We start from the raw sequence: 18619 nt of genomic DNA, 5'->3' as shown, positions 1-18619 counted from the left end.
TTAGACATACCAGTGATGAAGCCAACCGACACGCCAAGCTCACCAAGAGAAAAACATTGGGATGCATTTTGCCTAGACATAGAATTACATTTGTGTGTATAATGGCTTGAAGTTTAAATGGTGCCATCTATCTATTTATGTGTATACTAATTTTGGTAGTGGAGCAACTGAAAAACACAGGAAAGCATTTTGCCTAGACAATTACATTACTGTGTATAATAGCTTGAAGTTTAAATGGTGCCATCTATCTATTAATGTGTATACTAATGTCGGTAATGAAACAACTGGAAATGCATACCTTCTTTGGATGTACCAAGGTGAAGAGTCAGAAGAGCAGTGCAGAAGAGGCTTTGTGAAACGTCGGACCTTAATCATATCTCCAGGAAGTTATCAGGGTGATTATGGGAAATGCTCTATAGACACATGAACACGAAAATATGTTGTGGTTCAACATCAGTTTAGTCACAGTTGGGTAAAAAGACATAAGTGCATGGCTGAATTTGTCCTAGCGTAACATTTATACATTCAACTAAAATACATAAATAGGCCTTTGATTCATCATTTCTGGAGAGCAAAATACAAAAGTTAAGATTTCAAGTGTTGATGTTCAAGTGAGTATGACTGTTTGTGGTCTTAAGAAGAACGACAGTGGTTTTTTATAGAATTTCCAATGTAAAACACAAACTAGGTCTGTGGGTTTTCAGCAGCGATGAGAAAGCACACAACAACCCCCCTTCTCCAGAAAGTGGTTAAAAGTGACACCTGAGATTTACTGTTGACACGGACACCTTTGTGGCTTAACAAAAAAATAGGTCAGAGCAGTGGTGAGTGCTACTGTTAAATCTGCTCTAAACTAATTCATTAGAAGAATTAATTCTATATGGTCACAAGCAAACTAACTGTTTGTTTACATCTTTTATACTTGTTTGTCATCAAGAGATGACAGCAGATCAGAGGATGAGAAAATAGGGGACTTGGCACTACAGTACAGGATGTGGCTAAAAGTGTGTGTGTGTGTGTGTGAGTGTGTGTGTGTGTGTGTGTGTGTGTGTGTGTGTGTGTGTGTGTGTGTGTGTGATTGTGTGTGTGTGTGTGTGTGTGTGTGTGTGTGTGTGTGTGTGTCTGTGTGTGTGTGTGTGTGTGTGTGTGTGTGTGTGTGTGTGTGTGTGTGTGTGTGTGTGTGTGTGGTTGCGTGTGTGTGTGTGTGTGTGTGTTTTGTACATGTGTTTTTACATGGACTCTTGTGGTGCTACATAGTTCTGCTCTTGGGGCTCGTCTGCAAGGTCTGGCCCTATTGAGTAGAGTAAAGTAGAGTAGAGTAGAGTAGAGTATAGAGTAGAGTAGAGTAGAGTAGAATAGAGTAGAGTAGAGTAGAGTAGAGTAGAGTAGAGTAGAGTAGAATAGAGTAGAGTAGAGTAGAGTAGAGTAGAGTAGAGTAGAGTGGAGTAGAATAGAGTAGAGTAGAGTAGAGTAGAGTACAGTACAGTACAGTAGAGTAGAGTAGAGTAGAGTAGAGTACAGTAGAGTAGAGTAGAGTAGAGTAGAGTAGAGTAGAGTAGAGTAGCCTAGTCTGCAGAGTTAGCAGGAATATCCGGCAAGCTGAACTGATTTTTTTTTTTATTGTGTTCTCTTCAGTAGGACACCCACAATATTAAAGAATGCCTAGGCTACAGCTGTGCACACACCCAATGAAAAGACAATATTTAAGAACGGATTGGCACACCTGTTTGTTTAAATGAGGAGCAAATAATTTGGGGGACCTGGGAGACCTATATTTCATTCATCACCTGGGAGACCTGGGATACCTATATTTCATTCATCACCTGGGAGACCTGGGATACCTATATTTCATTCATCACCTGGGAGACCTGGGATACCTATATTTCATTCATCACCTGGGAGACCTGGGATACCTACATTTAATGCATCACCTGGGAGACCTGGGATACCGACATTTCATCCATGAATCATGTTTCCATAATCCCCAGGTTCTTCATTTGTTCATACAGGCCTGCCTCGTGAAATTGCTGTGTGTATTCAATATAGGCCTTTAAAGAATTACGTTGAACAGTTGTATGTTGTTTACTAGTCTACAAATCACTCCATAGTCATATACCTGAATATGTAACAGACATGCTCTCAAGGTACACAACACACCCAGAAGATCCCTGAGGTTTTCTGGCACTAAACTCCTAACAGTTCCAAAAGCCAGGGCAAAGAGACATGGGGAAGCAGCCTTTAGTGTCTATGCCCCCAGGCTTTGGAATACTCTGCCAGAATACCTAATACGGTGGAAACCTTTGAACATGCAGACATGCAGACATACCTCTTTAATCTGGCCTATCATTCACTGTCATATTTATCTGTTTATTTTTCAAATCTGTGTCTCTTTACAAGTGTTTTGTAATACCTCCTGGTATTAAATGCGCCGTACAAACCAAGTTTGATTTGATTTAATTTGATTTGTTGTGGTATTTATTAGTTAGAAAGTTTGAACTGTGGTTGGTGTAAACGCTTGCATCGCATGGTTCCAACTATGGCAGTTGCTAACATGGTTAGCGTACCCCAACAGTCTGAAGTCACTTTACTAGATGGCTTGGTATAGGCCTTTAACTCGGAGACAACATCAACACGTTGACCTTTTATTCAGACAAACTTGTGGACCACCTTATCCAAATCTATGTTTGCAGTTCTCTCTTTCGACTTTCTCTCTCTTTATCTTGTGGTTAACATATCTTTCAAAGACATTGTACTAGCTAATTCTGACTCCAGAATGTATTTTTGCTGACACACATTGAATCTCTGTGAGTGCATGGATGATTTTGGGATGAAACTGAAAACTCTTGGGAAAAAATATTTTATTTAAACTGAATTTGAAAATGAATGACAAAAAATATTTAGCTTTATAGAGAGTTTGTGTGGTTTCACCATCCCATTCCATTTCAAACAGGCACCTGGACTCGCTGGACCTGCTTGGAGGAGCTTGCCTTACACTGTGGGCAAATTTGCTGCCAGGGCTTAATACCTTGTAGGTACGTCATAGAGACATTTTGTCTGTCGCAATTGTGACGTTTCAACTGCTCCTTTGACAACGGAGTATTTACATTCTGCTACTTCACTGGTCAGAATTGTATTTGCTGCCCGATTATTTTGCCACTAGGACCCCGTAAACAATTAATTACCACTATCGAGTAATACAGTACCAATCACGAAGTGATAATCAACGACACAACGATTTAAACTAATCATCCGTTGCAATTCAAAAATACAATTTTGCTTATTCATCTGATACTTAGCGACTATAGCTACAAGACTTACCTTTTACCAAAACTGATTTTAAATACAGCGGAAGCTGATACCTCACTCGATAAATACATTGGTTGGGAGATTAAGAAAATGTTACTAACGTGTTTTTACATGAGTGAATGTAACGCTTGGCCAACAATTACCTCTGAATGTCAAAACACGTGCATTTTTCTCTTTCGACTTTCTCTCTCTTTTTCTTGTGGTTAACATATCTTTCAAAGACATTATACTAGCCAATTCTGACTCCAGATTGTATTTTTGCTAGCCGTGGGCTTGGCCCTGTCACCCATTGAACCTCTGGTAGTGCATGCATGTTTTTGGGATGAAACTGAAAAACTGCAAATAGCCTCTTTGAAAAAAAGGTTTTATTTCAACTGAATTTGAATATGAATGACAGAAAACCTTATAGACTCCAGCTTTATAGAGAGCTTGTGTGGTTACACCATCCCATTCCATTTCAAACAGGCACCTGGGCTTCCTGGATCTGCTTGGAGGAGCATGCCTTACACATCAGACTCATAAGGCCCACAACCAATGATATTATTAAAATAACCGGTTTGAAGCTGGTCAATTTTGCCGTGGGTCTGTGAAGAAGAAGAAAAACATGAGGAAACGAGGGCAAGAGTATAGAGTTTATTTCTTTCCTGTCTAGAAACCCTGAGAAAGCTTTCTGAGATATGAGAATTATTCAGTAACAGCAGTCTGACACTACTGCCCTTCCCACCAAACTATTATGCACAAATACATACAACTCTGAATCTGCTTCATACTGTAAGCCATCCTATTTACATGTCATAAACACAAATGCCATCATTGAAAGAGTTAATTGCTTTATTGCTCTGTTTATCCTTATCATAGTAACCTTATGAGGACATTGTAAACTGTTCTACAATCAATACTTTGAATGCTGCCTCTCTCTATTTGTATCCACCATTAATTCAGTATATTTCATGTATTTCTGTGCCTCTGGTTTCAAAAGCCAGCCACTGATCTGATTTACCTGTCAGGTGGGGTCATCTTTGGCCAATCAGGGGGGGGGAAGTTGTGAGGACTGAGAAAATTAAATTAAAAGAATCAGCGTCAGTACACATCTGGCCGGAGAGTGTTGTCATTCTTCCTTATATATTTGAGCAAATGTCCATACTGAGAGCTTAATGGAGGAACATCTGGTTAGAGCTGTTTGGACTTAGGAACAGCATAAGAGCTAAGCCTGGAGACAATTTCAATTGTTGTTGGCGCTATATAAATAAAATTGAATTGAATTGAATTGCATAGATACTGGTGCATACACTTAGTGACAAGTGCTGCTGGTTTCAAAAGCCAACGACTGATTTGATTTACCTGTCAGGTGGGGTCATCTCTGGCCAGTCAGGGGTGGGAAAGTTGTGAGGTCTGAGAAAATTAAATGAAAAGAGAGAAGGTCAGAGTCAATACACATGAGGCAGAGGAGTGTTGCTGTTCTTCCCTATACATTTGAGCAAATTTCCATACTGAGAGCTTAATGGAGGAACTAGTAAGATTAGAGTTGTTTGGACTTAAACCACTTGAGATAAAGGCTATTTGTCATACAATTTTATTCGTCGTATATCATTATGAGGGAATATTTTTCCAGGTACTGTACTTGACAGTCATGGTGGTCGTGGTGGAGGAAGTTGTGGAGGTAGCATCTTCATGCCATGTCTTCACTGCTATGCTGGGGCATGGAAGAGTATCTTCGTAAACCAAACTGGAGATGTCTGGAAATACAAGAGTGACCATTTATGTCTTCTGTTCACACAGGGTAATTATTTCATGTATTTGTACTTCCATATTGGAGGATTATTGCCCAGGATTATGGTAGCTTACATCAGGGGTCACAGGTCACCCACCTTGCATAGTGATGAGTAAGAAGATGTCACCTCCTTTAAGGAACTCCCTGGATGTTAGTTTTGCAGCAGGCATGAAGAAACCAGGCCCTCTTCCATTATTAACATATGATGTCCAGAAGTAGACATCTTCAGGACTTCCCCATATGCGTGGATTGCCAAAGAATTCTGCATTTATTGGGGAGAGAACAAGAAAACGTATTTTAAACAAACTAACTTTTTAGGAAATGTGACTGGATTAGTATGGTATGATAGGCATATTTTAAAACCTCACCACGAAGAGACAATTCAGTACTTGTTGTTACACTTCTCTGTTGGGACATGCGCTTCTGGATGTGAGGGTTCTGGTCCAGTAGTGTAAAGGTCACCTGTCTCCATGGACACGGCCATTGCAACCTGTTATCATTAATCCCTGAAACGAGGCGGACAAAGACTCCAAAATAGTCCTTATTCAGTCGTACCACAACCTGATACCTATACCCATCGGCAGAGTAGTATTTTGGGCTGAGGAGATAAGAGTTATTTGGACTTGTGTTTAACTTTTCCTCAAAGTTCCTGATCTGCCAGGTGTGATGGGGGCATTCAGTTTCTGACAGGTTGATGTCGTCCACAGAGAAGCCACCGCTAGAGGATCCTCCTCTTTTGCGGGCCTCAAACTCCACCTGGAAGGTCTTATTGGCGTTCAGGGGAACATGGTGGAGCTGCCAGTAATCAGCTGGGGAACCTGGAGATGAACGCAACACAAATTAACATTTTTGTTGTCTCACTTATGATCCAGTCCAGTGTGTGAAGAATCAACCGCTAGTTTAAATATACTCAACCGCTAATATAAATATACTCAACCGCTAGTATAAATATACTCAACAGCTAGTATAAATATACTCAACAGCTAGTATAAATGTACTCAGCAGCTAGTAAAAGTAAACTCAGCAGCTAGTAGGAATAAATAGCAGTGTGTGAAGAATCAACCGCTAGTTTAAATATACTCACCCGCTAATATAAATATACTCAACAGCTAGTATAAATATACTCAACAGCTAGTATAAATGTACTCAGCAGCTAGTAAAAGTAAACTCAGCAGCTAGTAGGAATAAATAGCTGTGTGTGAAGAATCAACCGCTAGTTTAAATATACTCAACCGCTGATATAAATATACTCAACAGCTAGTATAAATATACTCAACAGCTAGTATAAAAATACTCAACAGCTAGTATAAATATACTCAACCGCTAGTTTAAATATACTCAACAGCTAGTATAAATATACTCAACCGCTAGTTTAAATATACTCAACAGCTAGTATAAATATACTCAACCGCTAGTTTAAATATACTCAACCACTAGTAGGAATAAACTCAATATAGGTGAAAAGGCCTCAGCACTTTGAGTGTGTCTATGATTTTGATTTTGGTTAATACCGCAAAAAATCTTGAGATTTGGATAACGTCAACAATTCATGAGGGTACTAAAGTCAGCTTGACACAAGTGTATTGTTTTCTATTTTCAAATGAAAATACATAGAGAATGTGTTTAAAGTATTTTCTCCTTTTGAACAAATTCATTTATTTTTGCGTGTATGCAGCTTGTGCCACTTTCTACACATTTGCAATGACATCTTAGTGGGTTACTTTACTTAGCACCCAATCATCAATCTCAGAAATGACTTTTAAAGAAAACTTTATTCTAAAGCTATGTTGCAAGTTGAAATGGCATTGAGTGGCTGGGTCAGGGGCGTAGCCACGTGGTGGTCAGAGAATGGCCACCCTGCCTCCCCCCCCCCCCCCCCCCCCCCAAACTCACAGCACGACAAAATATATATATATATACAAAAAACCCTCCTGAACAGAAACGGTATAAAGCTGGAATAAATGCATTAGTATTTTTTTTATCAAGTCGTCTTATATTGACATTTGTCACTCACGCTACAAGCCCCATATTCACAGCATGTGTGTGAGTTTTAAAATAGTACATGTAGTTTTTGACAATCAAGTGCCACCCCAAATAAAAGACTGGCCAGAGCTGCCCCCCCCAGAAATAATGTCCTGGCTACGCCCCTGGGCTGGGTTAAATGCAAAAATACCTTTGATCTGGCCCATGAATCTACGAGTTCCTTCAGTGTCATCCACACCGTCAAACTCTCTTATCCAGATGTTGAGCTGGTCAGACTGACTCCCACTGTGGTAGTAGAAGAACTCAAGGCACTGGATCTTGCAGCTTCTTCTGGGGGTCATCCTCCTGGTCTGCAATCTGGCGGAGTCTCCCACGCTGCCTCTCTTGGTGCTGAAGTGCATGAAGAAGCCTGTGTCTAAAAGCAAAAAGAGAAATATAATAAGTAATACTTTAAAGTATCACAGATGGGAGCTCTGTGGTGCTCTTTCTGTCATTGGTCATTTAAACCCATGAGATCACACTTACCCTCACCTCCTATCTGTCCATGCACACGTTTGCATCTGCTTAATTACCTCCGCCAAGCTGGTTATGTTTTAGCCCCTGTATGTTTGCTTGTTTGTTTGTTTGTTAGCAGGATTACGCAGAAACGCATGGACCGATTTCCATCAAACTTTGTGGGGAGATTGGGTAATATAATGGCAATAATTGATTAGATTTTCAGATGTCAAGGTCAAAGGTCAAGGTCACAAGGCGGAGGTTTGCATTCTCTGAATGCTCCCATTATTGTTACTAAATGTGATTTTAATGAATCTCTTTGATTCCATACAAATCCATTTCTTTTCCCCTTAATATCTGTAATCATATGATTCAGTACACATGGAGAGACATCTCACCCTGAGAGTCAGTGCCCAGGTAGGTGTGGTCTGAGTGGGGACCTCCATCAGCTCGGCTCACTCTCTGCCATCCAGCTGAACTCCTGGAGCAGACACTCATCTCACACAGGCTCTCATCTTCAAAGCTGCAGTGGTCCAGGAAGGAGATAGATTCATCTGAAAAAAGTAAACAATATGTTTTTTGACTCATTAATATTGACTCATTACATACATGCATACTGTACATACATACATACATACATACATACATACATACATACATACATACATACATACATACATACAAACATACATACATACATACATACATACATACATACATACATACAGTACATACATACTGTACATACATACATACATACATACATACATACATACATACATATATACATACACACATACATACATGCATACATACATACATACATACATACATTCACGCACTCACGCACGCACGCACGCACGCACATTAATTGAACATGACACATTACTTACTGCATCCGTACATCTTGTTGAGCTCTTCAATATCATAATGGCTCATTTCCAGACGTTGACCGATCACATTTTGGAACTCAGGTAGTTTTGTGATGATGGTAGACCCATTTCCATTGGTGAAGGCATCCTTGGGGTAGTGCATGATGGACAGGTAGTCATAAGGCGTATCCATGGTGCTGTTGGTGTCATTTGTTCCAACTTCAAAATTGTTCTTCTCCCCTTATGATATTCGATTAAAAAGATCATAAGTGATTTATGACATTGTAGCAAACAGTTTTAACAAAGCACACTGTTCGCAGATTTTCTGTATATTCAGTGACTGTTGATATGTTGCATGTATAGTTGATGTAAGTCCTGGCACCCCCTTACAAAAAAACAGGGCTACACAATGTGAATTATCTTACATACACTACTATTTTAGAAAAACTACAAAATCCTGTATGCACCCAGGCAAAATACTAACCTGCTTCAATGTTCTCCCAGTTGATTGTGACATAATTATCCCGGTCATATCTGGACTGCTCATGCCAGAAGCCCAGAGCATGCATGAGCTCATGCTCCACTGTAGCCACAGTGTCACAGTGAGAGCCAATGGACAGATCCTGTGCCCATGAAGGCTGTCTTCCCACCTCAGACCAGCATCTGCCAAAAAAGGAAAATATGCTAAAGAGCTTGTGTTGTGCTGTGTTATGCAGCCAAATATATACCGACATATCAGACTGAGACATACCCTATTCCCCACTTCAGTGCGATGTGTTGTTCAATCCACCGCCGGGGCCTGAAGTCGATGCATGTTTTGAGTCTGAATTGCTCAAAGGCTTTCAGGATGACTCCTTGGGCGTTCATGTCTACAAATGAAAAACAAGTGGTCATCCCACTAAAGAAGGGCGATTTTTATTTGACCAATTGCTGGTCCAGTAATGAAAAGTATATTGAACAGCTGCACCTTGTAGTTTGTTACAGGCTACTTAGCAGTCTATAATGTCTCCCTGAGCAAATCGGAATCAAGAACTTATATATTTTTAGTTTTCTTTTCTTTTATTATTTACTTCGACAACAAATTCCTTTAGCACTCATCCTATTATGTGCTATACAAATAAAGTTGACTTGACATGACTGTGTAATATGAACAGTGATCAAACATACACTTCGGGGCAAAAGCCTTACTCAGCTAATGCCATTCAGATACATTTACGTGCATTGAAAAGTAACAGATATAGGAGACTTGACATGAAATGATGTCCATCTCTTACCAAGGGTCCAGCCTAGGCTATATGGGACAGGCAGTGGCCATAGGGTGCGGGCAGCAGAGACGGATCTCCTCTTCCTGGTCTGAGGGCCACACAGTCAAAAGGAAATTAGATTTTTTTATTTCAGCACAAAGGCCACTACAAAGAAATACTACGGAAGTTCGGTTACACTTTACTTTAGGGAACAAATGTTAGCCATCAACACATAACTAATTGGTGCCTGTATTAGTGCCCCATAAGATCTGCATTAAGCACCAGTAATCATTTATTAGGCCAGTATTCACCAATTTGTTATTCTCACAAGGGTAATTTATTCTTGGTGCATCCTAGATAACCAGCTAGTTGGTCTGAATTTAGGCTTACCAATATATAGCATGGATCAAAGAAGAAGGTTTATATCCATTTAATATACTGTCTGAATATGTCACTTAGAGTGGCAGAATATTTTTAGAATGGGTTTTCCTACCTGCAAACTTTACTTTACCCACAAACAAACTTTACCAACAAGTCCAGAGCCTGATGGAGGATCAAGGTTTTTAAAAAGGTCTCTGTCGTGTGGAAACACAAGATGGATACTTTGGAAGGGTGTGGGAGGGTGCTTTGGACGCATGCCGTGTGTTCTGAGAAATCGTTTTTTTTTTTCAGAATAAAAATGTCTACATTGTCTATCCCTTCTAAACATTGTCATTCATAGTCTTCACTTTAGAACAAGGAACCTGTTTTAGAGGATTAATGACATATTTACCATTTATTAAGGATGAATGTGTCTGTAGAGGTCCATTTTTACAATTTCAGATTTGATGTAAAGTAATCCTTCACTTTAGAACAGGGAACTAATGATGATATACTATGTAGGTGTCACTTATTGAAGTGCACTCATTGCCCTTTAGAACAGGGGCCCTGCCTCCCAGCACCACTCGTAGCCTGTGTGAGTACTATTACCCTTACTTGGACCTGCTGTGCCTCGGCATTGAGCAATTAAACACTGATAGTCCATAGGAATACCTATTCTACAATTATCCTGTCCCTATAAGTAACATATTCAGGAAGTGTGTTAGGAGGCTATAAACTCTATTTTTATTCTTTTTACATATCAGTAAGCTTAGGTTGAGACCAACTAGTTAGTTATTAAGGATGTACCAAGAATAAATTATATTTATTAATGTAGACTTTTTTAGGCACTTATACAGACACATGTTAGTTATGTGTTAATGGTTAACATATAAATTCTCTAAACTAAAGTGTTACCAAAAGTACTTTTTTTATGAATGTGCCGGAGCATGCTAGTGCAAGTACGAGGATATCAACCATGCTATAACTCCTTACCTTTGTAACAGTCTAGGAAAGTACAGGTAATGAAAAAAGAGAAAGAGAGAGAGAGAGAGAGAGACAAAAATAATTAGGATTTGAACACAACTTACATCATAATATGACAATACTAAATACAAATGTATATATAAAATGATTAACCCACTTTCTTGATGTCCCCTTCAAAGAGATGTAAACCTGAGGAAATGTTAACAGTTGTTATCATTCTGATTATCAATAGTGGAAAGCCCTTGTAAATTCACAATGGATAATTTAATCAGAATTCGAAAATGTGTGTTTCTCTAAGTTGTCTAATGTGGTATTCCTAACCTTCATTTATCTTGGAAATATCCAGGTCTCCATCTATTTCTGTACAAAGAGCAAAAGAACATGATTGATGAAAACAATCTACTCTATTTACTATACTTCTACATTTAAATAAAAATAATTCAGAGGTTTTTAAATATAAAGATAGTCATTCAACACACCATACCTGTGACTCGTGGTTGAGGCTTAAGGGGGGAAATAGAGTTTGGTATTAATTCAATTTCATTTAATTTCATTTAATTGACTTAACTCGTCAAATGTATCACAAATGTTTTACCTTAGTCTTTTCACTACACAGTCTGGCGAAAAATATCCATTTTTGCTTTACCTACCTGTGACGCACCTGACAAAAATGTCAGTACAAACAGTACAAAAATAAAAGGAAGCATTTCTCCTGGACACAAAATAAAATGTCCACATTAATTATTGTACATTGCTTTGAACTGTATTCAGTAATTACATTTAGTTTGTATATGATATATATTGAGGAGAAAAAAAAAACATATATCCTTACCACTTCAAGGTTCCACTATTGACGAGTACATTTGTTTGAGGAGCTTTTTGAGAGGGGTTAGTTGCCCAAATCAATGTGTAGGTGACACCTACCGTTCCACTACCACTTCCTTACTGAGAATGTGTGAAAAAAAAAACATGACAAAACAAGACTATGAGACCACAAACGCTCCTATTGTCATCTGCAGTTGCACTGAAGTGCCAGCTCTGAGGTTCAGTTATCTGCAAAGCCCTTCTCTATCAGTGCTGTCACAACTGATTGATTGATTGGTAAACTAAATAGAATGATAAAATCAATAAATAAAAACCTGAATCCTTCGAAGCGTTAATCCTTTTTGAGAGAAAACTAAACTCTGCGTTACTTAACTCAAACACAAAGGTTAGATCTGCAATGTATCTCACGTGGAAATGTGATGTTGTCTTACTATGAGACCTTTCTTTCTCAGGAAGTGGTGAGCGGTAGTTACTGAGAACTTTTAACACAGTGAAGGTCCATAAAACAGGTGTGGGGGTTTTTTGTGGGGGGGATCATAGGATGCACAAACAACCTTGAGTCTCAAGCTCACTCTTACAAACCAACAAAGCTGCTCAATGCAAAGGTGGTCAGCCGCAAAAATGGGTTAGTGGGGTACTTTCGGAAAGTAGGGTTGTGCTTACAGGAAAGATCTTATTTTCCTTTGTTCTGGGTCCTGGGTTTGACGTCTGAGGATGTATGAACCTTTTCAAACATGGTCAAATGTAAGAACCTGTTCATGATGAATTAATTAGTACGTTGAAAGAATTCAAATTCATTTTGGTTCTTAAATAAATTTAAATGTTTTGTATCCGGTAGTTCAATGATGAATTTTAATACTGTGTCAGACCCAACCCTTTGTGAATAATCATCATAAAAATTAACAAACCATCTGTGAAAAATCTGTTGAACTTTTAAATAACAAAAAATATGCTTGAATTCCATGAACGGTTTGTGCTCGTTCAGTTGATAGTTGATCTCAGTCCGTGTGTGTAGTAGTTAGCATTAATTGCAAAAAGTTTGTACTGTACGTTTTTACTTATTTGCAATGCAAATGTCCTATTCATTCCACACAAGATATGTTGTTCTGTTGCATCTTTACTGAAGATAAAAAGCATTGTTTTTCATTCCTTCAGGTAGAAATCACACCAAGTAATTTTTTTTTAAAGAAATATGGTCTACACATGCATGGCTTTACACTAATTATAATTCTGAACCAGAAAATGAACCTGCCACAGTTTCCATAATACAAAATAAAGAATTGAATATGAGAACTATAACAGGCAAAGCTGGCCAGGATCAGAATCAGGAGATGTTCTTATGAAATATCTTATTTTATTTTACAGCAAAACACTTGGTAACTGCCTTGTGTATCATCCAATGCTATATTTTTATAAGCTAAACTGGTAGTTACCAATTGTTAATTGTGAGCTTCCACAGCAACATTTCTGAGAGTGGCAACATTTTATCAGGCTGACAAGTGATGAACTGAGAGTGAACGCACCATTTTGAACCCTACTATGTACATAAGTACAACGTGGCAGATAGTGATGTCTGCCACAAGATTATTATGCAGACAACGCACGGTTAATACATCCAGAACAGTACATCCCAAAAAGTGAATTAACTTAAAAAAAAAAACGATCAGAGAACACGTGTGCTGCCTCCTCTGCTATGAACTTTAGGGGTCACATTTAGAGTGTGTTGATGCTTTGTGCTTTCACATCCTTTTCCACTGTGGAGAAAGCTGAGAGCTCGAAGGTGGTTTAAATGCGGAGGCATTGCTCCAGATACACGTGTGTGTGTGTGTGTGTGTGTGTGTGTGTGTGTGTGTGTGTGTGTGTGTGTGTGTGTGTGTGTGTGTGTGTGTGTGTGTGTGTGTGTGTGTGTGTGTGTGTGTGTGTGTGCGTGCGTATGTGCCTATGTGTGCTCATGTGTGTGTGTGTGTGTGTGTGTGTGTGTGTGTGTGTGTGTCTGTATGTGTGTGTGGCTGTGTGTGTGTGACACTGTGGTCAACACTGTGTTTGTTTTTCTTTGCCTTGAAATGTTGTGAACACATCCCCCTCGGTAATTTGTAATCAGCTTAATCTCAACCACTCAGAAGCTTGATAACCACCAGAGCTGTTAAAACGCGGTCTTAAGTCTAAGTCACTTAGATGACTGGTTTGTTTAGAAGTCTAAGTCCACAATGTTCCTCTTTGCGAGTACCATGCCCAGTAAGCTCCTTTCATTTCTCCATAACGTTTCACCACCTGATTAACTCCACCATCTCATCCCAGACTTTATTAATAACACTTGCATCCAAATTCAGCCCTTCTTCTCTTTGTTAAACAATACAAAGAACCTCTGTACTTGCAGACCTGTGTCTGCATTCTGTGTGCGCACGAGTGAGCGATGGAAGTTATTTACCTTGAGTTCATCATTGTTTGACTGTATGGGTTATAAAAATGAGTCACTTCCTGTATCTTTTTTGTTAAAATGCGGTCTTAAGTCTAAGTCTTAAGTGCACTTAGATGACCGGTTTGTTTAGAAGTCTAAGTTCACAATGTTCCTCTTTGCGAGTACCATTCCCAGTAAGCTCCTTTCATTTCCCCTTACACGTTCACCCATAGTACCGCTTCACCACCTGATTAACTCCACTATCTCATCCCAATGCAATAGCACACCCCCTACAGACTTTATTAATAACACATGCTTCCAAATTCAGCCCCTTCTTCTCTTTTTTGAACAATGCAGAGAGCCTCTGAACCTGGTAGCATTCTGGGTGTGCACAATTGAGCAATTGAAGTGTTTAACTTGAGTGTATTTACTCTGAGTTTATCATTCACTGTATGGGTTATAAAAATAAGCCAGATGCACATCCTGTATCTTTTTATCTAATTATGTTGCATGGAGTGGGCCTAATGTATTTTTCTATGGCCTAATTTGAGTTAAGTCCACTGGAATCAAGCAAGACACCACCTACCCTGCTCCTGTTCAAGGTTTATCCTATCAAAGCAGGACAATGCTTTCTTCATGAAAATAAAAGAGTCTTCGTGTGTCATTCGTGTGTCCTTGCAAGTTACTGAGGCTAGTCTTATTTTAGTTTTTCCATTACACTTTACTCTAGATTCCATGGCAGAAGTACAGTAGTGGCAGGTTTTCATTCACACTCAGTCACATTCAGTAAGTAAGTAAGTAAGTGAGACTTTATTTATACAGCACATTTCGTACAAGAGTTGCAGTTAAATGTGCTTTTCATTAAATCAATAAAAGCAAGCAGCAGGAGCAATACATGGAGTTTTTATTTTTATTTTTTTAATGATCAACATCGTATTAGAACCTGGTGTTCCGATAGGCTTCTTGGATAACTTAAATCATGATAAAAGGAATAAAAGTAATACAAGTAATAAAACCCTTCTGCCTGGCTCAGTCGGAACCATAGTGCTGCTTCATAGATTCCGCCTTACCCTGTTAAATATTTTTCCTAGCGATATTTTTTCCGCCCAGAGGCCACCCTTCCTTCTATACCGTTCCTTCAGAGGCCGTCTCTTGCTCTTCCACTGAGTGCGTAGCTTCAGGAGGGACACTAGCTCTCAAATATCTGTGAGAATAACAGAAGATATATTGAAGCCACAATATGGTTTCAGACAGTGCTATGGTACCCCTAAAACTGTCTTACAGAGAAATAGCAGAAGTAGTGCAAGTTATAGAGAAATAAATAGTGCCAGATAAAATTAATAAAATGCTTTGGTAAAAAGATTTTAAGCTGCCTTTTGAAGGTGTCTAGCATGTTTTCTTCCCTTATACAGTATTAATGGGTTATGTGTTTTGGGGCGTAGTTGACAAAGGCCGCATCACCAATCTTCTTATGACTGCTTCTGGTGACCTGTAATAGACCTGTATCTGATAATCACAGTGTTCTAGCTGGTGTGTAGTTAGTAAGATAGTTGGCAGAGATGTAGCTAGGTCCTTGTCCATTTAGAGCTTTGTATGTAAGGAGGACGTTAAAGTAAATTCTAAAGGGAACAGGAAGCCAGTGTAAAGTAGCTAGGACAGGACTAATGTGTTCTCCCCTTTAAATTTGGTTAATAGTCTAGCTGCAGAGTTTTGAATGAGCTGGAGTCTTTCAGTTGTTTTCTTGGGAAGACCAGCAAAAAGTGGATTACATTAGTCTAGCCGGCTTGATATGAAAGGCTGAATTAGCTCTCTGCATCATTTTGGTTTATGAATGGTCGTACGGTACCTTTGCTATGTTCCTTAGGTGAAAGAAAGCTGTTTTGGTCACTTTGTTAATGTGGGAGTTGAAATTCAAATCTCCAGGATGACACAGAGACTTATCACCTCAGGTTTATTCCAGCGGGTTAGACCTCCTAGATTATTTGTTAGCACATCTCTTTTTAATTTGGGGTCGATAAGTAGGATCTCAGTTTTGTCCTCATTTCATTTAATAAAGTTATCGTTCATCCATTTGTTTATTGCCAATAAACAGTTGGTAATGGAGTGTATGGCTGTCGCATCATATGGTTCAGCGGATATATACAATTGTGTGTTATTCGTGTAGCTTTATCTCCCTCTGGAACGAAATACTGTTTTCTGATTGGCTAATGGGGTATACAATGAGTTCGTATAGATGGACACCTTGGACGTAGTCCCAGTAGATAAGTTAAATTGCCGCTGCGCGTCGTGGAGTTCTTTGCCCCGCAGCGTCCATTATCTTTGTAGAACTGTACAGCTCGTCGGCCGTTAGCCCTTACATAAAAATCTATATAATCTATATAATGATGTCACAGTGGTAACATACAAAGAGAAAAGAGTAATGGACCTAAGCAGCTCCCTTGTGTATTCAGTCTTCCATAATGATGGAGTAAGAGGTGTTGTGTATTCCTACCAAACTGTATTTAACGGGATGTTATGGAGCGCAAAACGGTGGCTATGGCTATGAACTATCCTAACATCTTAACAGTTGATATTTGGTAGTGTGTGACGTATTAACTAATTTCAATATGAAGTGAATATGAATATATGGAGCATGTTAATATGACGCATAGGCAGCCAAAGGGTTTCTACCTATCATAGCTTTGTAATGATCATGACGTGAACTCATTATATTATGGGTGAATATGAACTTGTGAACAAAGTCAAACATCAAGCAAGTGCAACCCAAGACATAGCAAGACAGCCAGGCTTAGGCTTAAAATCCTTTTTTTCCCTCCTTTTCCTTTTGTTTCTCTCTCTTTTTTCCTCTCTTTTCTTCTCCCTCCTCCTTCCCCCCCTTTCTCCTTTCTTCCCCCCCAAAGCAGTCTATAGTGCACCAGCTTTGGCGCATGCTCCTCCAAGCAGGTCCAGGAAGTCCAGGTGCCTGTTTGAAATGGAATGGGACGGTGTAACAACACAAGCTCTCTATAAAGCTGGAGTCTATAAGGTTTTCTGTCACTCATATTCAAATTCAGTTGAAATAAAAATAAAAAACTCAAAGAGGCTATTTGCATTTTTTCAGTTTCATCCCAAAAACATCCTTGCACTCTCGGAGGTTCCAGGGGTGTCAGGGCCAATCCCACGGCTATGAATTAGTTTGTGTAATGACTTTTGTTAACCACAAGAGAACTGCATACTTATTTGGGTAAGGTGGTCAATAGGTTTGTGTGAATGAAACGTCAACGTGTTGATGTTGTCTCAGAGTTAAAGGCCTATACCACTCTCTCTTTGAATGTGAAATTAAATACAACCTTTTGAAGAACCATAATGAACTTTGAATTAGTGAATCAGTGATTTCATTTCCCACCAAACAAACGAAACTAAACACGACCTAGGCCACAATCACGACATTTCAACAGCTGCAGCCTACTTCAGGCACCAACAGGTTTGTCGGTAACACTTTCTGAAGCCTGCCTTTATAAGGCCCTATAAGGGCAACACAGACTCTGCTACCCTCTGCTGGACGGATTGTTGTATCTTTATTTTACAGATGGAGAATGTACTACATAACGTTTTGTCGTACCCTAACTAACAGTGTCACATTTCAAACGTAACTATTTACAGTGCAGGCGTGGAGTGTTGCAGTGCTGATTGACCTTCTGGAAGTTTCTCCCATTTCCACACAGGATCTCTGGAGCTCAGCCAGAGTGACCATTGGGTTCTTGCTTACCTCTCTTTCCAAAGCCATTCTTCCTGCCCAGGTTACCAGCTTCAGGAAAAGTCCTGGTTGTTCCAAATTTGTTCTTTTTAACTTGCACTCTCACATTTAAGTGCGGTTCCTCTTACTGCATCTCTTATCCTTGCTGACTCATACACCCAAAAACACAAGCAGTCATTTAGAGCCAAAGGTTGAAGATAACTGCCACCTGGACACAAACTGCTTCCTGTAGATTTACATTTATGTCTGTTCATTTATTAGACACTGTTATCTGAAGCAACTTAAAGCTGTGCAGTGAATATATGTATATTTCTAAAACTGATTGTTCAAATCCTTGATTGTGATTGGCTAAAAGTCGCTGTAAAATCCAGCATAACCTTACAATTTGTCCTCATAACATTCTATGATAACATTCCATATTACTGCGCAGCGAATGGCAAGGCAAGGCTGTGTATTCATATAGCGCATTTCATACCCAGTGTTCCATCTGGCTGTTGCGTTGCTTCAAGGGTTGCGTGGCAACGATTTATTTAGGACCTATATTTTTTAGTGGCGGAAGAATGACGATTTATCATTAAACTATTGTTTCTTAAATTGAATTGTCTTTATTTATGAAATCATATCAAATATTTGTAGTAACAGTTT

General features: G+C 39.1%; 1 protein-coding gene across 1 annotated transcript; it reads right to left on the bottom strand.

Moving 5' to 3' along the window:
• Positions 1-3763: 3763 nt before the first annotated feature.
• Positions 3764-18004, bottom strand: LOC308380724 (meprin A subunit beta-like; the record flags this gene model as incomplete). Its single annotated transcript, XM_080858128.1, has 13 exons — positions 3764-3890; positions 4307-4357; positions 4648-4698; positions 4928-5042; positions 5175-5339; positions 5446-5895; positions 7251-7475; positions 7954-8109; positions 8449-8667; positions 8912-9090; positions 9179-9296; positions 9702-9780; positions 17987-18004. 13 exons carry the CDS (start codon positions 18002-18004, stop codon positions 3764-3766), a joined length of 1953 nt encoding a protein of 650 aa, XP_080714254.1.
• Positions 18005-18619: the final 615 nt, after the last annotated feature.

The sequence above is a fragment of the Sprattus sprattus genome (genome assembly GCF_963457725.1).
Source record: "Sprattus sprattus genome assembly, chromosome: 19".
NCBI lineage: Eukaryota > Metazoa > Chordata > Actinopteri > Clupeiformes > Clupeidae > Sprattus > Sprattus sprattus.
Note: the sequence above shows the minus strand (reverse complement) of the source record. Positions and strands in the feature narration are given on the sequence as shown.